Consider the following 25,441-nt stretch of genomic DNA (forward strand, 5'->3'; position numbering starts at 1 on the left):
TTACAAAGGCCGCAGAAATAATCACAGCTTCAGTGGGGCAACGGTGCGAGGAGAGCGCGGACGTAACGATGCAATGGAAGAGGGCCCGGGAGACAGGGACCGAAAAAAGAGGGGGGTGAAACCCCCTCGGGGGACGAAGCGGGAGCAGAATAGTGGAGGGAAAGTACCAACGCACATCGGCCGCCTGCATGTACTTTGATTTCAAGGTTATTCAGTTATACTGCCCCCCGCCCCACCCTTTGTTTAAATGTCCATCCTCTCCCCGACGTGATGTCCACACCGGGTTGTGCGAGTCTTGCACCGTGCTCTAACGTGCCCGCGTTTTATTACGATAAAAGCAACTAAAAAATTTAAACCCAATGCAATAGAAATGGGGGTGGGGAGACAACACGGTGTGGGGGGGGGGGGAGAATGGAAACACGACAAAGTGCGGGCGAGCTGCAGCGGCCAAACACACCGCCGAGTAGCCATGAAAGTCCTGGTGCATAAGGGAAACTCATTATTTGGTGAAAATTGCATTCTCAATGATGGAGCACACACAACAAATGCTCATTGTGCTTCGCCAAATAATGCCGTGTGCTTAAAAGGAAAAGAAAATAACACTATAGATAATCGGTGACGTGTCGGGCGATGGCCCTTCCTCACAGCGAGAGAGCGATTGTACATTAGCAGGCATTGTTAGTGACGAATGTGTTGTGTTTTTGGTATACGGAGGATCTGATCGTCACTCCCAGTCCACCATCCACAAGGCACGTGGTCCCACCTCGGGAAAATGGCATCTTCTGCATCCGCATACTCAACCTCTCACTGGATGAGAAACAATCCCTGCTTTGATTATGATTTTGAGAGTCAATGGCAACCGGATAACTCGGTGGTCATACTGAGAGGCGTGTGTGCATGAGAAGGAAGCACCGAAAATATTTTTTTATTGAAGTGTGCACATGCTGAAGACGTAGACGCACGGCAGATTAAAGCTCCCTTTGGTGTCCGGCTACTCCCACGGTGGCTAGGAGATGTTAACTACATCGCCTGGTATGCAGGAGGTCATGGGTTTGATCCCGCCCCTAACGCCTGCTGTATATTTGGAGTTTGCGTGTCTCCCCGTGATTGTGTGGATTCTTCTCCGGGTCCTCGGGTTTTAGAATCGACATGCATTGAGTATTTGGCTGCTGTAAATTTTCACGTAATAAGCCACTTCGTTGAGCTCTCATTTGTGGCCAGGTCGCTTCTGGAAAAGAGCTACATAGCTCAGTGGGCCTTTCCTGGCAGAGGCAGGTGATCGAAAAGTCCTCCCCACATGTCAGGGTAAGATATTTGTGAATAATGGATTCTCATGAAATCAACTCCGCACACCGTGGGACCTCAGCGCCACGGACAAGTTCAAAGATGAGTGCATTCAGTGACGTCACTCGCTGCTCTCAATTACTCATGGCTACTGATAGCACAGCAACGCGTGTTCAGATCTCAATTGAATTTTGTACGCATGTCAGGAATGTCAATAATTGCATTTATTTAATGTAGCAGTCACTTCTTGCAGCGTGGCATTATATAGTGTTTCTATACCACGTCACTGAAATCCTACCACAAACACATTTTAAAACTGTTCAAGGGCACTGAGGTTTTGGGGGATGTAATTCAAGTTATGCAGCATCCCGCTAGTCAGAATTCTTTGAGAATAAATTACTTCAGGGACCGGCAACCATTTTCGTTGACTGACTGTCCATTTAAAAAAAAGTTTGCCAACACTACCTAAAAGTAAGAGCACAGAAGGGGCGCCCGTCTTGACAGCACACAAAGAGGCAAGAGGGGTTGAGAGCGAAGCACACACCAGTGATGTGTGTGTGTCATTGTCGGTCAAATGGGGATAGACAGTGCTTGCCAAGTGTAGCTCAAGTGTTGTGCATGTGTTGTGGTCACTTTTGATTTTGCAAACTATGATCGAGATGACACATACAGGTTGGCTGCAAGTTTAAGTTTTATAATTCTACTAATAATAAAATGTTCCACCCCTGACAGATTGAGAGGTATTTTTGATGAGTAATATTTTGGATTAATCGGCATGTAATTCATTGTTGAACTCAATTTGTTCATTAACAAAGTGATCAGCACCAATGTCCCTTCACAAGGATTCCATTTTCATAAGTAACGTGACACCCTCTGTGAAATTTCAATTAACTCATGGCAGTATTGTGGATAATTGGAGTGATGTGATTTATTCAAACACTGTAAACGCATTAACTTCCTCAGCCCTTTTTTCTTGTTATGTGTCACAGTTGTCCATAGATGGATTTATTTATAAATAAACTAAAAATCTAATTTACAAAGACCAAAAACCATGTTAAGAATTCCAAAGTCACGCATTGTAATATTTCAATACTCTGGTTAATTTCATGATATTACTGCTAAATAAATGGGGCTTACAATTTCAATTCCCATTACAATCCACTTTATTAAGCGAAGTGTGCTACTATTGGCCATGGCAGGCCGTACTCTTGCTTTAATATTCAACTAGTCACGATGGTGTCCGTCAAATCCAACATGGTTAAACGTATATTCATTCGGATCTATTTCTTACAGAATGGGTCACGAGAGTTTGTTTGGCTTCAAATGAGCCGAGGACAAAAGCACATTATCCACAGGCACTTGAACACACGTGCAGTATATACATGGAGAAAACACCACGACAGCCATTCACAACAAACACTGCCAAGAGCTGAACAAGGTAGTTATGCCGGCATTTATATTCTTTAATGTGTTTGTACCATATTGCCACCCTATACCCTTCAATGTGCATTCCCCTGTATACCTCCCGGCCCCAGTACCTAAACAGAATTTCCTAATCATTCGACACTCATCTTGTCTCAATGAAGACGATCAACATAACCCATCGTAATAACGAAATGAACTATGATTACAAGACATGAATCTAATTTGCGTAAATACCTTGACTCTCACAAAAAACCAGCTGGCTAGATACATTTAATTTACAAAGGGGCATTGTGCAAGTTCATTTCCACTTGTTTTCAATTCCTTGGCCATTCATGTGAGAAATCAAAGAAAAAATCTGGTGTACACGAGACATTGCTGATCACATGGCACAAAGGAGGTGCTGATTGTTCTCAGTCTCAAAATTAAATTCAATACTTTTGCATGCAAAACATATGAACACGAAAATCATTTGACACATTTGTCACAAAGGCGGTGTTTGTTAAATAAATAAAAATCATCATGAAGGTATTGTCAACCGGTATTGGATGTTTATCCATTTGATGGATGCTGCCATGGTATAATGGTTAGCACCACGGCCTTGTAATTCAGAGGTCACCCGTTTGATCTCCCGGGGAACATTCCTTAATCCCGACCGCCTCTGTCCGCCCAGCAAATATAAATGGGTGCCACCGCAGTTCGTCGATGGGCAGGTCCCAAATGGTGGGGTAAAGTGTGGTCACTCCCACCTCTTCCAGGATACCCTCTCGGGCAGTGGTTCTCAACCCTCTGGCTACTGTGACCCCTCTTGTAGAATTTTGTTTCAACCGAGTACCCCCCCACTCCCCCCTTGAGAAATAAATGTATAAATAAAGGACATCGATATTTTAACCGACTAGCTAGTACTGCAAGCGACTACAAAAAACATCCAACGGGCGCTCTGCACGCGTGGTTACTCTTGTAAACCACATTGTTTATGATCACCGAGTTTATAAAGGTATTTTATGTCGCTCGAGGTTACCACGTGGATTTACACGTTGTCCTAGTTATTTAAAATTGGCAGATTCATACATGATTATTCACCAATAACTCTCATGTATGATATAATTTTGCGTACCCCCGGTTGAGAACCACTGCTCTAGAGAGGCTCTGGAGAGCTCCCTCCAGTGGAAGTCCTTCCACCAGCAGTTGCACCAGCAAGCAGTTAAAGGCTGCGCCTTTACCTTTAACATTGCCCGGTGCGTTGTTTACGATGCTCTTTGAATTAATACATATGAAATGCCATAAAAATGGCAAGAGATGAAACGAACCTCACGGCAACGCAGTTAAAGAATCCTTGGAGAATGCCCTGATGTGAACTTCAGCCTCGAAAAGACTAAAATCTCTGTGTTGCTGCTTAAATCCAATAGATCCAAGTTACGGTCACGATTTTCCATTGCCGAGAGATATTTAAGTTAGAATTTAATGAGCACATTCCTCGGAAAGCATGACAGATGCTTCAGCATTCACCACAACGCTTCCTCAGAGAATACAACACAACGTTCTTGTTTAATGTCGTGTCCATGAGCAACTATTCCACTGCAATGTTGGTCCTCATCAGAGTAATGTTCATGACCGTGTTGTTATTTCTCTGATGGATGTCTGTGGCTGAATATTAATAAATAAATAAGCACAACTAATTAGACAAGACTAGTTACTATATTTACCCAACGTGGAAAATGCTTACGCTTATTCTTTTTCACACCACTGCATGCTCTCAATTGCATATATAATCTATAAATACGTGTGCATAATAGATACGATATTGAAATAAAGTGCATTCCTGTCTAGACATAGAATGTAAGTGGCCTTGCCAAAAGATCCCGAATCCTGAAAAAATACCTCCAAACTATACAATTGTGATTACACAAATCGTGCTAGCTAGGCCGCTAGCACGATTTGTCGGATGGGCTAAGCCATGAGCCTGCCCCTTCCTACAGAGGCCCTTTCTGGGCTGACCCAGTAGCTATCTGTGCTCCTGAGCACGCGTTCATCATGCGCCGCCGTGCACTTTCACCTCGGCTGACCCTGGAACTAGTTACAATGCCACGGGGCCAGCACGGTTCAGGGAAAAAAAACATAGGCAAGGAGAGTGAGGAAGGGGACGCAGGGAAAAAAGGAACCAAAGAGATGTTGTGAGAAACAGACACAGAAATACATTGGTGAGGCAAAGATACAAGGATACATACCCAGAGCCAGACAGAGAGCGACAGAGAGACACATAGAGAGAGGCAGAATGAGATAGAGTGATCCCGAGACGCGGTGAGAGATGGAGAAAGTTGAGGTGAGGCATGGAGAAAAAAACTACTGCACTTGCAATCTTAGAGGAGGCAGTGCCTTGGGCTAAAACCTGCGTCAATGGGGGCACTTGCCCAGGCTTCATAATAGACTGCAGCACCACGCACACTCTTTTTGCAAAAGCATTTTGTTAAAAAGTCTGAGATGCCCATTTTTCTCTATAGGATGACAGAAAAGGATTAGGTTAAGCCAGTGTTCCTAATGCATGGCCGATGCATCTCAATCACAGCCACAGGGATCTCATACCAATCAATAATGTATGCCAAGGCTCATTTGGCTTTTGCCAGACTGTCCCAGTCTGAGCTCTAGTGGCGTTACAAAAAAAAATGCAAGGAGAAAAAAAAGCCTGCTATAGAATAATGCCGCTAAAGTTTGAGCGGGGAAAACGATACATTTACGTGAGTGTGAGCGCGAACGGGACCGCAGTGGGTTTAGTTGTGCCGTGGAAATGGTGCTTTTCACTCCTCTCGGCGCGATCTCGGTTGCACCGTACAGAAATGATGGCGCTCAATATCAGAGGCATGGGAAGCGTCCTCTTGCCTGCAAAAATTACTTGAAATAGCTGGGCAACTGTAATGATTTATGTCTTGCATTGGGGTGACCCAGTTTAAATGCTCAGGCAACCGGTGTGCCTTCTGCTGCTGCGAGGTGGCCAATTACACGTGACAGTCTAATCCCCAGGGATTGTTTACCCGGAGCAAACGCAGCAGCGTGGGTTCCCCTTGCCCAATAGGGACATCATTGTGCTGCATAAGCACCCCTCGGTTTCGCACCATAAGCTGGATACAAATTCAGTTGAGAGGCATTCCCTTCCACACAACAGTCAACACACCCTACTCTAACGCAAATTGATTCAGAATCAGAACGTTTATTTAGGCGGCAGGAGGAATCCGATGAGCTATGAAGCTCTTTTTTCACAGATGTCCAGTTGGGGCAGGGCGGTAAAGTGGCAACAATTGCTGGCAATTACAACTATTACTCAGCAATTCACCTATACTGCTTTTTTAATTAAGACACCAAAGTCTTGCTCCATCATCTCTGCGATGTCCGAACTGGACTCGCAACTAAAAATAAAACTCGGGAGTTCTTAAATGTTTTCTCTGGCATTGATCGCCTTGTTTTCGCCAATGCGGCTCATGGTACAGGGCTCTACACGTGCCGTGTATTTCTCCTTTTCTCCTTCGCTATCGCCTCTCGGTTGTTGCTTTCCGAGTGAAACGGCACAAATAGCGCCCATGGCACAGGAGAACGTGGACCCAGCCCGAACTTTTAATTCTCACACAATCCCTGCAATCTCCTTTCAATGAGAGATCGCCTGCCATTGAACCGACAAGCCCATTTTACGCTGGGAAATTGGTAAGCGAAGCCAAATATAAACGCATGAAGCAGAGCTTACAATTGTGGGGACTCTGTGTGCACAACTGCAGATAGAAGCACACAGAACAAGATACACCACGATACAACATGTTCACACCATAGCAAACACATCATTATAGGTATATGTTTGCTTTGTAAGTATCAATTTCACAGAACACTCCTGCACAAATGAGTTGTACGACCTCAAGGGATCATTCAGGTGAAGGATTTGTAATAACATATATATAACAACCAGTTGTCTGGGAGGTCTAACCAAGATTGATGGGCTGCGCTGACCACCGACAGAGCTTTAAACTATAATACAGGTTGTTTTTGGGTTAGATCGCGTAAATATTTAAATGTGTCATTAAACCCGCCACCACCAGACACAGACAATTAGTAATGTTTCTCACATAAACAGAACATGCCAATTCGTTAATGGTACAGCACACTGCTGTGTTGGAGAGCAAAGTACTCGGATTGTAAATGTTGTGGCTTTGCTCTCCAACACACCGGTGTGCTGTACTAGTAACGAATTGGCCACGTTCTGTTTACGTGACAAACCTTACTAGTTGGCTGTGTCGGGTGGTGGCGGGTTTAACGACGCATTTATATATTGACGCGATCTAACCCAAAAAAAACCTGTATTATGGATCATATTGGTCGCGACAGCCTACGTGTTAAACAGCTATAAATTAATTACCTTTTAATCTTGACCTTGGACTGAGGTACAATGGCAGGCTGCTGTGAATGATCTCGATGGATTTTTAGCAGTGCACTTTGCGGCAGAGGACAAGAAGGCCTTGCTAATAAATAGAACGGTGCTCTCAGTGGGCCCTTACCCGAAAAGCGACTGCAGGTATTACACTATCAGCTCACGGAAAAAAGAAACAGGTTCGGTGATAGCCACTGCAATTACTCTCCTGGGCTATTCCGATAGCCAGTGTATATGACAAGTAGTTAGCGTAATTTAAAATGTCATATCCACTATAATCCAGCACTGAAATAGATATGTATAAAAAATTTAAATTATGAGCTAAACCTTTCGCCGAATCATCTGAAGTAGCAACTCATAAATAAGTTGTACACTGCATTACTGTAAGATAAGCTGTGCAAAGCAAATTATTGTCCCAGTTCTGTATTTAAATTGAAATACTGTACCTCTTAAAAAAATCTTTTTTTTCTGCACAACTGCTTCTTGCTTATTGTTCGACATTTTCCAATTAAATTGCCTGGAAAAGACACAATTGGCTTTGTCTGCACTAGCATAGGAATCACTCTCAATGCCAGCACGCAGGCTGTATGCAAATGGCTCATTGTCTTCGCTCCTCGCTATAATTACACCCCATGCTGCGATTTAAAAAGGGGAGTGGAGCATTTAACCACTTGCAAAAATACACTCGCGCCACGCACAGCGAGCAGGGGGATATCGGCATCACGGAGTCAGTATTCCGGTGGAAGACGTCTCGAGAGACTGCAAGGGCATTATTGGTTCAAAGTTCAGGCCAAACATTCTCGGAAAATACTGAGAAATAAACGCTGGAATCGATCTATGGTAGATGACAGATATTAGGAAGCCACTGGAATTATCCACTTTTAAATCTAGATTGAAAACTCATTTCTTCAGAACTGCTTTTTGTGTTTAGTTTGTTGTCCTTCCCCCCGCACCTCCGGTCGATTAGCACGGTTGTATACGTACGGTGCCAAAGAAGTTCAACATCCATACGAGAAGAAGGAAGAGACGATACGACTGCCTCAGGGACAGCTGCTGAAACACGGAATGCGCTGTGTGACTTTGGCGCAAGGCGTACATCATCGCCACAATTTATTGCCGATAACCTTGGTTTGGCTACTAAATCCTGAAAAAGCCCAAGGATTGTCTGAATATCACATACATTGCGTCACAGAGCTGGGCGATTCTCATGATTCCCAGCCTGGAATTGTGTTTCCACTCTCAGAATCACAGGGGATTCCAAATGGAATTGGAATAGCAGAATACATGATGTTCAAATTCCTCTCAGAGGTGAAGAACCCAACCTTTCATCTGTCTGGGGTTGATGACATTATTATTAATTACTATTATGCTTAATAATAGAGTTTTTCCCCTTTTTTCTAGCAACAAAACTGAAACCTTTTTACAAGGATTTATGTCTGCATTAACCACAATACTTGCAGTCAAAATGCAAACAAAAACACACAATGATAATATATGCATTGTCCTTGAAACTGATTAAATTGTCTGAATATCACATACAGGACAATGCATATATTATCAGTGTGTTTTTGTTTGCATTTTGACTGCAAGTATGCAGACATGAATCCTTGTAAAAAGTTTCAGTTTTGTTGCCAGAAAAAAAAGGGGAAAAACCCTATTATTATATTTTGGGACTGGCAAAGGAGGTCTAATGATAGTATTATGCTTGTTTACCAAGAAACGCCTCACCGAGTCTCAAGACTCTTTGTGAGGGGGGTCCTGCAAAGCTCTCACAGTGGCTCACGATGTTGCTGTGTGTAATCCCAAGTAACGTACGTGCAGGTAATTTGTTTTAGCATTGGGTTGTTTGCCCAATACCAGTTACATTGTTATGTTGTTTAGGCTATGACAGGTCAGAGATCCCAAATGAACGAGAACACAGAGATCATAGAAACTCCACGCAGAAAAGGCGCCCAAGTCGGGAATCGAACCCAGGTATTTCCTGCCGTGAGGCACGAGCGTTACACACGACACAACACCCTGCCCACCCAGTTGATCGTCACATTGTAGTCAATCAAAACATTTTCCGTGCAACAGAGAAATGTGGAGATTCAACCGCTGATTGGGACGAGCGGCGGAGATGAATATCACCCAAATGCTCGTTTTCGCACGGAGCAACGCTTTGTCATCCGAATCGTAATTTCCTCCGTCGAAACACTCAACCGGGGGTAGCACACTGGGATAGTGATTCGTGCACGGCACTACAAATCCGGCTACCCGGGTTCTGATCACGGATGCTGGGTCATCCACCCCTCTACCAACCTGCAATGACCAATACGGTGAAGTATGGTCAAACCCCCCCCTCCCCCCCGTCATGAGCGGCATGGCATAGGGAGGCCTCCATCCAACCGTGGATTGATAAAGAGCCGTTAAGTATGAGCAGTAAGCACCCAACCACCACCATACATCTCCTCAACTCCCAACATCATTTTGATAGACAAAACAAACCCGCGGCTATCGCCATGATGGTATCTCTGACCCCTGAGCTCATATTCTTTCTTCGCATTTTCTGTTATTTTAAACCTCTTCATCTTGTTCTTATCAAAATCCTGTCGCCTCCAAAGCACAGACACCCCTAATGAATGCTTTAATTTATTTACCACTTATCTCAGTGGCTCTCACTTTATCGACTCTCCCGATGCTTTATTAAACAACTATCTGATGATGCCAAAAGCTGCTGCAATTTTTGCCCAGCTCGAATTCACGACACACACACACAATATCGATCCTTCGAGTCCCCGCTGCTGACATCGCACTCCCGTTCACGTGCTCCTGCTTCTACCCTTCAGATATTATTTTCCAAACACACATTTCTCTCTGCACACATAACACTCCAGAAGCATTGGCGTTTCCATCACGTGAAAACATCGTACGAAGTGTTCATTTTTCCCTGCAGTTGCTGCTGCTTTGAAGCCTGAAATTTCGTTTACATTGAAGGGTTATTTTTGTATTAATCAGAAACGTGTTTCCTTTGTTGTTTAATACACGAATCGTGCGGTGGTTGAGTGCACTGCGCTGTGAACCCGGCGACCTGAGCTCGATTCCCAGCCACGGCTGTCACTTGCAAGCAATATCTGAACCGGTCCTCAGGTTACCCTTCACTGACTCACACTAACCAGTCTGGTGAAGTATGGCCAAACCCATGATCAACACGGCATGGCCAAACAGTCTGTATTATTATATATTTTATATCTATAACATGTTTTCACGTACAGTATTCATGGTAACAAAGTGTTCTAAGTGGAGGAACTCATTGACTGTACAAACATATATTCTAGGGATTTCAAACTTGTGAGTGTGTGAGTTTGAAATCCCTAGCAAAAGCAAAGTTGACAGATATGTCTCTTTAGTGCATATGATGATGCTGAAGAGCTGCTACATGTGCGAGTGCACAGGCCCAATGGAGCAGAGCCGCAAAGTCGCCCCGTACCATCTGTTGCAAACTCCAAGAGTTTATCCCTGTGGGTCCAATGTTGTTTGTCGAGTGGGCTGTCACCATCCCGGTGACATGAGCAGAGGACAGGAACACCACAACACACTTGTACCGTCTGCTCGCATCACGATTAAACGATGCATTCACACGGCGTTAGCAATCACCGTATACGTGAACGCAAGAGTTGGGCATGCGCATGTCAACTGCTCAACTCCCACACGCCTTGCTTGTGGCATGAGCGTGGATTCTTGTACCGTGAGCGTAAGAAATGATTTGTCAATGTAAAGTTAGTGTTAAAAATATTACACTTTCAATCCATTAAGTGTTTTTTGTCTTATCGGGAGCGGCTTGTGCAATGATTAATGACCGCATTAGAAACCCAGCGACCCCCGAGATTGGATCCAGGCCACGGTTAATATCAGTGGCAGTGCTATCTGAACTGGTTGTGCCCTTTTCTTTGCCATCCTGCACTGGCTGGGACGTTGGGAGTCTAGTAAAGCAATGCCTATTGGCACGTCGTGTGGTGGGCAGGCCTTCCCACAGCAGTGGATTTATGAAGGGCTGTGAACTCTTTACGATGCAACATAACCAGCATCGCCCGTACATCTGCGTGGGATATAACTTCAGTGGCCTTGCTCGCGTGCACATTGCATAAGGATTCGGCATTCAGTGCGACGACGTCATCACGGCGGCACAAAGCCCTACAGGGCGACGTCACCAGGGCGAAACAATTGGCGTGGCTTAAGGGACGTTGACGTAAGTTTAACTCGTATTAGCTGGCTTTCGCGACCAATATTATCCATAATAAAGGTTTTTGGGTTAGATCACGTAAATATAAATGTGTCAAAACGTCGTACTCAAATTGTAAATGTTGTGGGTTCACTCTCCGACACACCAGCGTGCTGAACTAGTAACTAATTGGCACATTTAGTTTACCCGACAAACCTTACTAATTGGCTGTGTCAAGTGGTGGTGGGTTTAACGACACATTTATATTTACGTGAACTAACCAAAAAAACCTTCACTACGTTGACGTAATGTCGGAACTAGTTTATACACAAACCAATATGGAATACAACTTGTGGCCGATTCTACCAATGCAGCGTAGCAAGTCACTCTTCTGGAAGATTTTGGCTCCCATTGGTTTGCATTCGACATTTACTGACAAACACGTCTGGGGCAAAATGTTGTTAATTGGGAAAAGACGATCATGTTTCTGTCCTAGAGAAACGTTTTTCGTTTCGCGTTTGTTTTCATATGACGTACCGTGTGCGAGATATGGAGTGTGACGGAGGGACATTTTGCGCATTATACGTAGAGATATGGAGTTATACAGAATCTATATGCAAATGCATGTTAAGATGCAGTGCAGATACAGTGGGAACAGGATTTAATATATGATTTATTGGCACATACTGGAAAGAGCCAAATTATAGCGAGCATTTTGCATACCCCGCTTGCAAGCTATATATGTGCAATGCATCGAAACCGTCATGTTATATACCGTGGATATGTATGCTCACTGCTAGGGGAATGCTAGAGCGTAAGATATGGCAATTCAGTGATGATGAGGACCCGATGGGGTAAGAGCGGAGATATATAAACTGAGGCACGAATTGCACTGGGGTATTTCATTTGGGGGTAGAATATCTGCCGTGGCCATCACGAATACAATCATAATCCACAAGAGGAGAGTTTCCAGATGCGGTTGTTGCAAAATACCAACCCTTTCCTCAAAAAGAACAGCTGCAAATGAGCTTTAAAAATGATAATGATGCAGGGAATGCATTTTAAAAAAAAGATAATGCACAACAAAGGATTGTAACTGTATTAGTAGAGTGGAAATAATTCACGTGCCTGTTACAAGCCTTTTACAGAGAAATATGTTTGTCACTTGCTTACACAGGTGTACACGTAGTTCTACATTCAGTCCTATTCCCTACAGGGCTTCTGAATGCCGCTTTTTACACGCATTTAAGGCTTTCACATACGACCTCCGCAGTGCTCAACAAAGGAGTGTGTGGCGCACACCCCTCTACGTGCAATGGACGCTTGATGTACCTGTTCCTAACACGCAACCAAACAGCAGCAGAAACAACAAGGGAGAGCCGCTACAAAGCCAGCGCCGGTCGCCAGCTCTCGCCCGTTCCGCACGTTCTGCTTGTAAGGAACGCGGGGGGGAGGGGTGGGAGAGGCGGTGGCCTCACCTTTGCTCAAAGGGGTTTGTGGCTATGATCGAGCAACGCTGTGCTGGCACCCGACTACGTAGCCGCAATTTGAGACTCCCACGGCCTCATGCATTGCAGCATTTGTAGTCTAGGATTTGTTGTTGTTGTTCTTGTTGCACAAATGCCCCCAAGCGATATATTTTAGAAATTAGCCTTCCCATGGAGAGACTGGTCCCTGCCACTGACTCAGGGCCACCAATTGATGTAGCCTCAGCCCACTGCTTCGTTTGAACATTGAGCCATTTTTGAATGTTGTGTTTTTTGTTGTTGCACAAATGCTTCCAGGATGCGAACTCAAGATTATTTCCCAGCTGCCCTTTGTACGGGATGCACGTTTTTTTATATGGCTCCTGCTTGGTTAAAAATACATTCCCGAGTTGAAATAAGCACCGGAAAAAGTGAACATGCTAGGATATCGTGTACCTAACACACTGACGACTTCTTGCCCATCCCTACTGGACATCTGTGAAAAAGAGCACATTAGCTCATCGGATTCCTCCAATGAAAAATTTATATTCTGATTCTGCAATGTGATTTTTCGCTTTTGCAGCAATTTCAGCGATAGGTGTACATTCATAGCAACAACGACCGTGCCAAATCCGTGCACAGGATTTGGGTCCTATTCCCATTTGGCACAAAACCCCCGCAGCCAATCAACATCTGGCGGTAGCATGCTCGCTCCGCTGGGCGGTGGTCCGAGCCAACCAATCAGGCTCCATATGTGTCAGAAACAAAAATCCCCTATATAGCCTTAACAGATTTTTGGGACAAGTGCTGTTAGCGAGCACATATGAAGCCCGGCATGGTACATGAGGGGGTGGGTGGCTAGCACCACACCACACCACCTTCGTCTCCCCAGTGGTGATGTTTACACACCACTCCCCTAAGTCGACTCATATGAGGCCGAGTCGTCTTAGGGGAGGCCCAGGACTAATTCAGATAATCGTCACTAGTGCTGGCCCTGAGCGGGAATCGAACTCGGGTCTCCAGGTTCATAGAGCAGCACGCTAATCGCTACACTAACTACTGCTCCCCACCCATCTGTGCCACACACACACAGGCGAATGTGTGTGTATGCTGCTCTGCCCTCCACTGAATTGTGTATTTGTAGTGCTCGGTAAAAAGATGACTGTGCCACTTAAACTCAGTGATGATGATGAGGAAGGTGACAATGCTGAAGTGTTCCCAGCACAAGCCACGTCCTCAAAGTGTCCTTGATGCGATTCTGCACGGTGGAGGAAAGTTTCCGCCAGAAACTTTCCACTATCTCTAGGCATATCCTGAACCTGCAACTAAGCCTACCCTAAACTGTTGACCCTCCTCTAACTCTGCCCCTAACCCTGCTCACTTTGGGCAATTCCCCGGCTGCAGCGGAATGGGCTCTTTTGGACGTGGCGCATGCCTGCAACCCAACACTCTATCAAGGCAATGGTTGGTGGGTCACACAAATGTCGTGAAACTTTCTGCGTGTAGCTGTCGAGGATGAGTCCGAACGTACCCCGTCTTGCCAAGAGAAGGCAGTATGGCGATACTGTGGACTCCACCTGTCCCGTCTTTATGGAATAGATTTACCCCGTCCCACACGTGGGTTTTCTCCGGGTGCTCTGCTTTACTCTCACATGTAAGCGCTCATTAATTGGCTAAAAACATCGACTATATAATGGATACAAAAGGGCTTGGGCAATTGTTGGCGCTGGCCCAAAGCCTGGTTCCTCGCGCGTCGTTCTCTCTTCAAGAGTGAGCGAGTACTATGCACGTTACACATTGAAGTAATTACAAATTGGCTCCCTCGTGACTTGCGAAACGTGGAATTGAGACGATGCTGTAACAAAAGAATTGCCTAATTACACTAGAGAGTGACCAAATGACGAACAAAGTTGCAACGGAAATGGGGCCTTTAGACTTGTATTTGTGACTTTAAAATATGATCTGTGCAATGTGTAAATCTCAACGTCCTGTTTTCAATTACAGTAAAAGTCACTGGATTCTCTGCATTTTCTTCTCAAAGGAACAGTTACTGCCAAACTATCAGCTATTTTTTACTCATTGCAGTTAATGTTTGAAATGCGAGTGAGAATGAGGCACACGGCAAAATCTGCTCCTGTGATTGCTTTCCACAAATGCGCGTATCCTGCTCTGGTTTATTGCTCTTGTGCACTCGGACCATTAGGGACATGACCATAGCCTGGGGCAACCTGCGTGGTTAAGCTAGATATTTCATTCCTAAAAGCCACATTTGGGAACCAAATAGTCTGCACTTAGCAGTATGTTAGGTGCGATATCCCCAGCACGTTTACTTTTGGCAGTGCTTATTTCAACTAAGTAAATGTTTTTTTAACCAAGCAGGAGCCAAATATAGAAAACGTGCAACTCTTACAAAGGGGTAGCTGGGAAATAGTGCAAGCATTTGTGCAAGAAAAAACACACAACATTCGAAAATGTCTCAACCTTCAAACGAGCTGTGGGCTGAGGCCACATCCATTGGTGGCCCTGAGCCAGTGGGAGGAAATTCTACATTCACATGGCAGGGCCCAGTCTATCCACATGAGGAAGGCGCATTTTTGACTGGTACCAATTTTACCACCCACAGATGGAAAATGGGTTTTGCTGTTGTTGCAGCCAGTGATTGAGTCACCGTGTGCCTTACCAGTAGCGGCAGAAGGTGGCTACGCAACACCACCGCAACCCCCAACCAGTTCACTCACACACACGCATACATACTTTAGACGTGCAATGAGATGTCTGCATATATTACATTATATAAAAAAACAAAGAATAATTATGTAATTATTATTATGAAATACACATCGGCAATGTAAGGTGTACTGTATAACAATTATAATCATTGACAGTTCTTCTGTCAATCAACCGCTGAGAGAGAGCCTTCCCATTGTGTGTCGGTCATGGGGGTTTTTAGACCAAACTTCACCGCACTGGTTAAGTGCGGGTTGGTGATGGGAGGGCGGCTAAGACCGGACCAGATACCACTTGCCACTGATGTTAGCCGTGCTCGTCACAGCCCGGTGTACGGATCCACTGCGCCACCGCCCTCTCCTGCACTGATTTAGAACACTGTATTCATCAACCCCTGCTGAATAATTCAGGGGTATAAAAATACATTAAGAACTTCAGTGGGTACCTGGATGTTTGCCTATAAATCACCAATATTGTGAACAAAAGGCTAAAATAAGTTTAATGCACGGTACTCGTAGGAAGAGCGGGCTGTCATGTAGAACAGATTATTCAAGCATTACGGTAAGAGCTCTGTGGCCCTGATAGTGCAGAGTTATCTCTGGTTGAGTGGACCAGTCTAGGGAATGAGTCAATTTACTTCCCAGGCAACAGTCAAACCTGTAACCTTTGCGTTTAAAACGAGATTTACTTAGCACTCCACTCACTCCGCTACAGAATTACAGCTACTCAAGGGTTCACTCAAAATAGTTTACTTTGCAGAAACATCTACATTGTTTGGATTAATTTCCAGCGGGAAAGCACTTAAAGCATATTACCACCTCTATACCCTCCCTCCCTGCTCTGAAGAAAATCCAAAGCCTGAAGCACTGGATTACAACAGAATTTGAAATTAGCTGGAGAGTGGTTGTTTACAACAATGAAGGGCACGTTTTATTCCTGTCCTGTAAGTGGAAAGGATGCTATGCATGCCGGGTTGCTTCCACTTGGAGACCGTCAAACTTTATTATTTTTTATTTTACCAGCTAAGGCCCACTTAGCTATAAAACGCTTTTTTAGAAGCGACCTAGCCAACAATGATAGCTCAACGAAGTAGCTTCATCATGTGGAAATGTACAGCATCCAAATTCTCTAAACGCACACGGTGATTCTAAATGTGGAGGGAAAAACCAGAAGACCCGGAGAAAAATACAGGCGACCACAGGGAGAGAGACACGCAAACTCAAAATATACATCAGTCAGGGTCTGGATCGAACCCACGACCTCCTGCATATCAGGCAAGGTAGTTAACATCTCACCACCGTGGCACTCATGAAGATAACCACACAAGTGGTGGAGAGAATCCACTGGCCACCTTTTTAAAACACTCGCTCCGTCCTCGCAGCGGCGGCGCCCGGCTGTAGGTCGCCAGGTAACCCCCCCCCCTCACCTTGACCCTGCCGGTGGTGTGCAGGAAGCGCACGAGCGCCCGTGCCAGCTCCTCCTTGCTCTTGACGCCGAGCGCTGGCTCGAGCAGCAGGCAGAGCGGCAGGCAGCTGGCGCTCAGGAACTCGGCGAACTCCTTGTAGCGCTCCATGGGCAGGATGCTGAGCTGCTGGTGCCGCCACTTGATGCGCACCGTGGGCACCGCGCCCTTGCCCTTGCCCGGGTTGGGCGTGCTCAGGGGGTACCACTTCTCCACGAACTGCCGCCCGCTCGTACCGCCCTCCACCGAGATGTTGACTAGCCCCACGTAGCTGCTCTTCTCTTTCTTTTTCTTCTTGTCCGTATCCTTGTACAGGTGCACCATGATGTGCTTGAACGCCGGCAGGTTGCTGAACTCGAAATGTTCTCCCCAGAAGAGGTTGTCCACCTTGGCCTTGCTGGCGGTCCGAGCGTAGAGCGTGTCGTCCAGGCAGATCTCACAGAAGTACTTCTTCTTGGCCGGGAGCTCCTTAGCCTCGATGATCCACACCTTCAGGTCATTCTCCACTCTCTGGATGTTGTCCTTGGGGGAACGAAAATCGACGCAAATGTAAATGAGCGTGGAAGTGTCTGAGTTCCCTTGACAGGTGATGAACAGGCAACGAAAGGCATTTACGAACGCGAGTTTTCTGTCCGTGTGCACACCGACACATTCCATATTACAATTCAAGGAAGCACAAGCACTGTGCCTATTGTCATTAAAATACAATTACTCTGCGCATGTACAAGCACTGACGTGGTATTTAAATACCATTAGTTTATCACGCTGAAAATATTTTATCGGGGCAAATGTTGAAATACAATCATGTTCAATCAACCCCCCCAACACCAAAAAGCACAGATGGAAAAAAAAAACCCAAAACTGAATGAATAACAAACTTACCATCCAGTCAATAATAATTCCACACTTAATCTCTCGAACAGAAATGCCATTCTCGGCTGTATTCCAACTTCTTCTTGACCTCAGCCACAATGGTCCCCCCCCCCCTCCTGTGAGTCTCAATAGAGCCACTCTCTCCGCACGCTAGAGCCAATCCAGCAGAGTCGAGATTGTTGCGCCCCTCACAGATTACAATGATTCATCTGGATTGGAGCAGCGCGGCCAAATTGCGCTCTCAATCAAGCCAGCCCACGACAACGTCAGGCGATGTGGCTGCCGTTATACGGTTGGTGGCAGGATCCGTTTTCAAAACCACAGCCTCCTTCAACGCACGCGCACGGTGACTCACACAGTGACCGCTAAGATGAGATTTAGAGTTTACTCGTTAGGGTTGCAACCTGCAGCACTGATTACCTCTGCATAATTTACGCGGTTAATTTTCTTTCTCTTAAGGGGGGCTACGGGCACATGCATCATTTCCCATTCTGTGCGATCCTATTTTAACAGAGGCCGAATCTCATTCCACGACTCCGCTGGAAAAATAGCTAAGGTTCCGTGATGTGAGAATTCATGAATTGGGGTCATTGGTCATTTGCCATACATATATACTGCAGCACAGGAGTGTGCTGTGGCTGTGAATGTGAGTTCAGTATTTGCCACCTCATGTGTTTTGGCAAGTATTTACACCGAAAGAGATGCTCATGAATTGAGAAACTAGGACAATGTCTGCGGACGTTGAAGAGAATGAGAAAGGTCATGGGGGGGGAGAGGATGTGAAAGGGGAGGTGGAGTGAAGAGGTAGCGGGAGGATAATGAGGAGAGGGGTGGTGGGAATTGAGAGGCTATGGGGGCAGAATGGGAACAGGCATTGGCTTGAGGTGAGCTACTCCCACAGAAGGATATGTGTCAATTTCTGTTCTAGAATTACGTAGGCAGGCGCAAGCTTTTGTAGCGGAGGGGAGGAGGAGCAGTGGCGCGGTAGTCAGGACACTGCGCTGTGATCCTGACGGCCTGGGTTCAACTTCTGCTCACGCTCCAAGCCTGACGTGGACCTCCCTCGTTTAACCGAGCATAAAACGAGTGCATGGCCGAGTCACAAACACCGGCACTTGGGGAGACAGCGCTAACGGGGTGTCATCCAAGTCACACCACCTACTCATTGCTCAGCTGGCCCTACCGGGCGCTCACTAACAGTAGCCTCCACCCCTCCCCCCCACCGTCTACTTGGCTCGGTGAGGCATCATTGTCCTTTTGCGTGGTCTACGTGGGGTGTGGAGACTAGAACAAGGTTACCCAAAGCGCGCGTGATGAAGCCAAGAGAGATCACAAAGCCTCGCCGGGTCTCAAGACTCTTTTGCGGGAGGGTCCTGCCAAGTTATTGCAGTGGGGAAGGGGCGGTAGGGCAATGTAGCTACTCTGTGTTTAATCCCAAATGGGTGATTTGCAGGTAATTTTTTTTTAGCAATACCAGTTACATTGTGTGTGTGTATTTTTAGCTCTGGGAACAAAGCAAAGAGGGGGGAGAACATACAAACTCGACACAGAGAGGCGCCCGAGTCGGGAATCGATGAGAAGCCCTTCTTGCTGCGAGCCGCGAGTGTTACCGCTGCACTGCGCCACTCTGCCGCCAAAGCAATTCGTGGACAATAAACACGAGTAATTCGTGGATTTCTCATACAATTACTAATCCTCTTAAAATGCTCAAATCCACAAGCAGTGAAGTCCCAATTAATTTGGATTTGCAGGAGTCTTTAGTGTAACACATTTTTGCCAAATAAAATATGTATTTCTTTATATTTTTTACCAATTTCAATATTAACAAATAAAAAAAACCCATCAAATAAAAATTGCAAACCCACACTGTGTTTCACATATCATTATTATCCTACATGCCCCCGTACACTTAAGTTCACGCTTAAATGACAGGAGTATTCTCTTTTGATATGGAACACTTGAGTTGCAGAGGTCCCACCAGACAGTAACATAAATCTTTCTGACAAAGCTTTGCGACCTTCCAGACCTCCTCTCTTCTGCAGCGATTCCGGCTTCATCATCGCCGGTGATTTTCATTGCCCTGGCTCCTCGGAAGCCGAGTTTGACCATCGCCTTAGTGACATCTTTTCCTTCGCGACAGCATGGCCATTGGTATCAACATTTCACCTCATCGTTGAGCCCAATATTAAATATCAACCCAAATCACTCAGAACATTCACAGTCTTTTCATGAAAATCATCACCCCCGAGGTTATCCAGGCATCATCTATCAACCAGCCACCCCAGAAAATCACCCATCACTCTCAGGCCTTTGTCCACTTAAACTACAGCACATTTAAGAAGCCACTAACCTCCACCTCCCCCTTTGCCTCACCATCATCTGACGCCACAATCTGCACCAATCAACTTGACCTCGACCTCAGACATGTCATCGACGTGTCAGCAACCCCTTAAACGTGCCACCAGCCGGCTCCCCTCTTGTGACAACCGGCGGCTCTCAGGATCAGCTGTTGCATCAAAGCGCAGAAGAACCATGTGCTTGTGATCCAGACTTGAGACTGACGGCATCACTTAACGTTCTGCTGTAAAGCCATCAACAAGCTCATCATGGCCTCAAGAGCCTAACACATAAACCAACAGATCATCTCTGCAGTTAACCACCCGCATCGACCTCCGGTCCACACTTAATGGCTTTCCTCTCCTTCTTTCGTATGGATTAATAACAGCAGATTAAAGATGTATTTTTAGATGTGTCGTCCACTCAAATGTTTGTCCATTCCTCCTTTAAGGGAGCAAAGACAGCAGTAGGTGTTTACAATGTGGTCGATGGTTTGCGATTTATGGCCGCACTCACCTTGCTCATCACAACCACTAGACAATTTGGCACGGTCGCCAAGCCGACTCTTCACTTGCTCTTAAATTTCAAATTTTAAGAGACAATTACCAGCATGGCCTCCACCATTATTAAACCTCTTTCGGCCGGTCGCGATCAACCCCCAGCTATTCCTTCTTTCACCCCCCCCCCTCCACTCTGGACTTTCCTTCCTCTCATCTGTCGCACGTCAAGAGGTTCTCATTCTAAAGTCCAAAACTGTATAATAATAAAAACCCTACTCTGGATCTCCTACCAGCCAGCGGCTTCAAACATTGCACTATTAAACTCTCAATGATGATTTTCTCATTTTGCTCAAGCCTTTTTACAATTAGGCCAAGTGACTCCTCGACTAAAGAAACATGGCTTCAACCCCGAGGACCCTGCAATCTACCGCCCTATGATCAACTAACTTATCAACGATCTCAAAACTCCAGGAGCGCCTCGCCCTTGTCAGAAGGGAAGATCGCATCACTTCATCCACCAATTTCTGCCCCCCTTCAGTCTACCCACCGCCCAGCTCACTCGACTGAGACTGCACTCGTCACGATCACCGACGACACCATAGCCTCTCAGGACTTCGGCGCCACCGTCGCTCTAGTAGGCCTCAACGCATCTGCCACCTCCGATACTTTAAACCGTAGGACTGAACACATCCAGAATCTGATTTCACCATCAGCGGCACAGCTCTACAACGGCTCACATCTCATCTCACTGACAGAAGGTTCCATGTCAAGGTCGGCAGGTCCTCGACGCCAGTCGTCACGTCCACCGCAGGTGCCCCTCAGGGATTGGTCCTGGGTCCTTCACTGTTATTCGTCTACATCTTCCCAATTGGTCATGTCATCGATAGTCACGGAATTAACTATCGAACCTACACCAATGACACTCAATTACATCCCACTCTTAACCTCCGATCAGGGCCCACTCAATCTCGCAAATTGTACCTCAGCCTCACAGCACTGGTTTAGGCCAAATTACCTCCCATTAAACCTGGGACAAAACCATAGCCCTTTCCTCAGGTGACAGGCAGCGCCTCACTGCGGGCACCGCTCCCTAAAAAACCTGCTCACCGCCGCCTCCACCATCGGTCTCTCAACTCGTTTTACAATCCTCGGTGTCACCTTGGACTCTGTCTTCTCACTCGACAACCACGTCCTCGACAAAATAAAGCCACGCAATCGGACATCAGAAAAACATTTCAGCAAACTTATAGGCGCCTCCAAAACACAACCTATATCACGCTGTCCTAAGCGCAGCCACTTGGCTGCCATGGCTTCACTAAACACTTTGAAGTGGCTCCCTTGTCAACGCAAGGATGGAGTGCAACATCGCTATCCTGCGCCACTGAGCTCTCTTTCGAGGTCCCCCCACCATACTTGCCCCTCCCACCATTCTCGCTTGACTGACGGCAGCAAATAACCGCCGCATCCTCCGCAGCGCGTCTGACAATTTTCACGTCGCACACCCAGTAGCAGGACTGTCCTGGCTGAGCGGCATTTTCTCCGTAGCTGCACCACCAGCGGCCGTCTCGAACTCTGACCCACTGCAACACGTTGATTTTAAATGTATAGGGAAAATTCGGTGGACCCAGAGAAAAATCCACACAATCATGGGGAGAACATGCAAACTCCAAATATACAGGTGTCAGGGTGCAGACTGAACCCATGACCTCCTGTATACCAGGCGAGGTGGTTAACATTTCGCCACCACGGTACCCCACGGTGGCGCCTCGGTGGCCGCTTAAAAACTTTCAAATGGAAATAAATATGAATTAGCAAAGTGTGAACTTGATAAATGTGCAACAAATGGTAATCCAAATCAATGTCTCCAGTGTCATGTTTAAATAGTGCACAGGATCGAAGGAAGGCAATTCAGTGGTCATACACGGTGAGTGGAATCTGCAAGCAGTCTTGCCCTGTCACACCAGCCAAACTGTCCCGTGGAAAGTCACACGAGGAGGGCACTTCATGGAGAATAAACAACAAAGTGCAGTAATACCTCGACAGATGAAGAAGACGCGTTCCTGGAGCTTCTCTCGTATATCGAATATTCGTGTATTGAGTCACTTATAACATTAGTACGATGAGGATTCGTTCCCGGCTTTTGTAACTTACCATTTAATGTTATAAACACTTCATTGCTTACCAATAATATTATAAACAAAGACAATTCATATTGAAAGTCATATTATATTTTATGCTGCACAGTATTAAAATCGAAAACTGACGAAAGTAGATTGGCGCACGCATAATTCATTAATTTCAATGCATTTATTTACTATTTTACAAAAATTTTAGCTTTCGGTGCTTAATAAAGGTTAAAACAATTCCCAAGTTCGTGATACCCAAACGTTGTTGATAGAATATACGCATATTGAGGTATAACTGTACTCCAGTGCTGTCCACGCTGCACTACAAGGCATTACTACACCTGTGTGCAATGCACACAAATATGACAATAACATAAAAACTATTTACACTGGCACAGAATTCTCTAGCAAATTTGAGCAAAATCATATGGCGATACCACGCAGACACAGACAACAAAGCACCTCAACGCATTCGTAAACAAAACTGCCTGAAAACGACAACAAACAAAACATCCTTTTTAAAGCAAGACGTTTATGACGGACGCGTTCGTTCACGAGCAAACAAGGTTGTAGAAGCAGCACGTGCGGCAGATGCGTACATTCACATTTCTAATGGGTTATCAACAACTGCGCTGATAAAATCGCCTTCGGGTGGACGTGGCAGAGGGCGGTAACGGCGGCGACGAGAGCGCGCGCCGTGTGGCCATGGCGATGAGAGCGCGCGCCGTGTGGCCATGGCGACGAGAGCGCGCGCCGTGTGGCCATGGCGACGCCGCCAGAGGACGGTGCTCCGAGCCCCGGGATGTGCGCGGGGGGTTACCTTGTTGGGCTGCACGATCCTCCGCAGGTTCTCCATCCATTTGTCTTGCTCGGCGGCCGAGCGACAAGAGAAGCACTTGCTGCCGCTCGACGTGATCACCTGTGCGCGGGAGTGGGGGGGGGGGCGAGAAGCAAGAGTCTGGTGATGCGCTCGCCCAATGTGGATGGTTTTGCGTGCAAGCGTGCTTGTGTGTGTGTGTGCGCATGAATTTTGTTGGTTTATGTGTGTGTTTGTGAGTGTGCACACAAGTAGTTTGTGTGAGTAGGGGTGTCTGCATGTGCGTGTGTAGATGGGGGTTGCGAGTGTGTGCATGCACATGGCGGTCTGTGTGGGTGTGGGGAGCGGTAGTGTAGTGGTTAGCACGGTGCGCCACGAACCCGGCGACCAGAGTTCGATTCCCGCTCACAGCCAACATCAGTGATGATTATCTGAACCAGTCCTGGTCCTCCTCTAGGTTGACTCATCCTCAAATAAGTACCTGGAAGAGTGTGTTAAACATCACCACTGGGGAGACAAAATCGGCCGGGCATGGTGCCGGCCACCCCCTGCCTTGTGTGTCGTGCCGGCCTTCATAGGTGCTCGCTATGAGCACTTGCTCCTATAGTCTGTAAAGGCTATACGGGGGATCTTTGTTTGGGGGCTGCGTGTGTGCGTGTATGTAAATGGGGTCTGTGTGTGTGTGCGTGTGTGTGTGTGTGCGTGGGTGTGTGGGTCTGTGTGTGTGGGTCTGTGTGTGTGGGTCTGTGTGTGTGGGTCTGTGTGTGTGTGAGTGGGTCTGTGTGAGTGGGTCTGTGTGTGTGCGTGCGCGAGCACCAGTGGCTGAAGCCTCATGGGAGGCCCACTTGGGGTTGTGCGCACAGGCACATTCGCGTGGGCGTCTGCTCGCGTGTGTGTACGCATGTATGAACCTTCACTAAAAATTTACATCAAAGTTGCCAAAGCTCGCCAAAATGTCCATTATCTATCTAATCCACCCCATAATAACGGCATTAATACAGACACCCCTGTGCTTTTGAAGATTTGCAAGTAAACACATTTTCAATTGACAAAAATTAGTTCTGAGTAAACTCAGCAGGATCATTGTGTGCCTGAGTGAAAGCAGAGTGTGGGGTAGGTACGGTAATTATCGCCAATAATTGGTCGGATGTCCTGTCAAAAGCTCTGGGCATCCTAAATTAATTATAGTATGCATTCATAATCTTTAAGATTAAAGGTGACCCACTCAATGCGTGCATATTTTGCATTTCTGGAAGGTGTCACTGGCTGCCTTGCCTCAGTTCCGCGTCTCTTGAGGTCAGTGGCTTGGAGTGGTATGCCACAACTTGCGTACATTATAAAGTCTCTTTTCACTCAGGATCATTAACAATGAGTTTGGCTTGCTGAATATTGCATATGCTGCCTTTTCCTCATTTATCACATGGGGACCACTCCATGCAAATATGCTGTACCGAGTTGGCCTGTTGACTCAGAGATGAAAATAATAATACAAATAATTTCAACTTGTAACGCGCTGCATAGTATTCGCTTTCTCTCGTAGACAGAGAACGATGCAGAGGCACGAGGCAGAACCACAGACAAGCAGGGAGCCAGCCACGTGATTAGTTGGTGCCAAAGATTGCCCAAGCCCTGCGGTCCTCCATATATTAAAGTGTTCAATCTTGATTTGAAGCTTTCGTGACTGCAGGAATCCATACTCTTTGGTTCTTTCGGTAAAGTCACCTATGTGACCTACGTGAATTTACCGAAAGAACTAAAGATTATATTAAAGTGTTCTTGGCAAATTAACGTGTTTACATGTGGGAGGAAACTGCAACC

At 46.2% G+C, this 25,441-nt stretch overlaps 1 protein-coding gene across 7 annotated transcripts in view; it reads right to left on the bottom strand.

Annotated features, from left to right (window-relative positions):
• The window catches only part of LOC144937974 (ras GTPase-activating protein nGAP-like), a 585,198-nt gene that overhangs the window by 36,882 nt on the left and 522,875 nt on the right, over positions 1-25,441 (bottom strand). For all 7 annotated transcript variants that reach the window (XM_078865638.1, XM_078865636.1, XM_078865637.1 and 4 more), the window contains 2 exons: positions 23,627-23,725; positions 16,935-17,492 (listed from right to left, as the gene is read on the bottom strand). In XM_078865638.1, the coding sequence (XP_078721764.1) occupies positions 16,935-17,492; positions 23,627-23,725 (657 nt within the window). The remainder of the gene's footprint in view (positions 1-16,934; positions 17,493-23,626; positions 23,726-25,441) is intronic.

The sequence above is a fragment of the Lampetra fluviatilis genome, chromosome 20 (assembly GCF_964198595.1).
Source record: "Lampetra fluviatilis chromosome 20, kcLamFluv1.1, whole genome shotgun sequence".
In the NCBI taxonomy this organism is placed as follows: Eukaryota; Metazoa; Chordata; class Hyperoartia; order Petromyzontiformes; family Petromyzontidae; genus Lampetra; species Lampetra fluviatilis.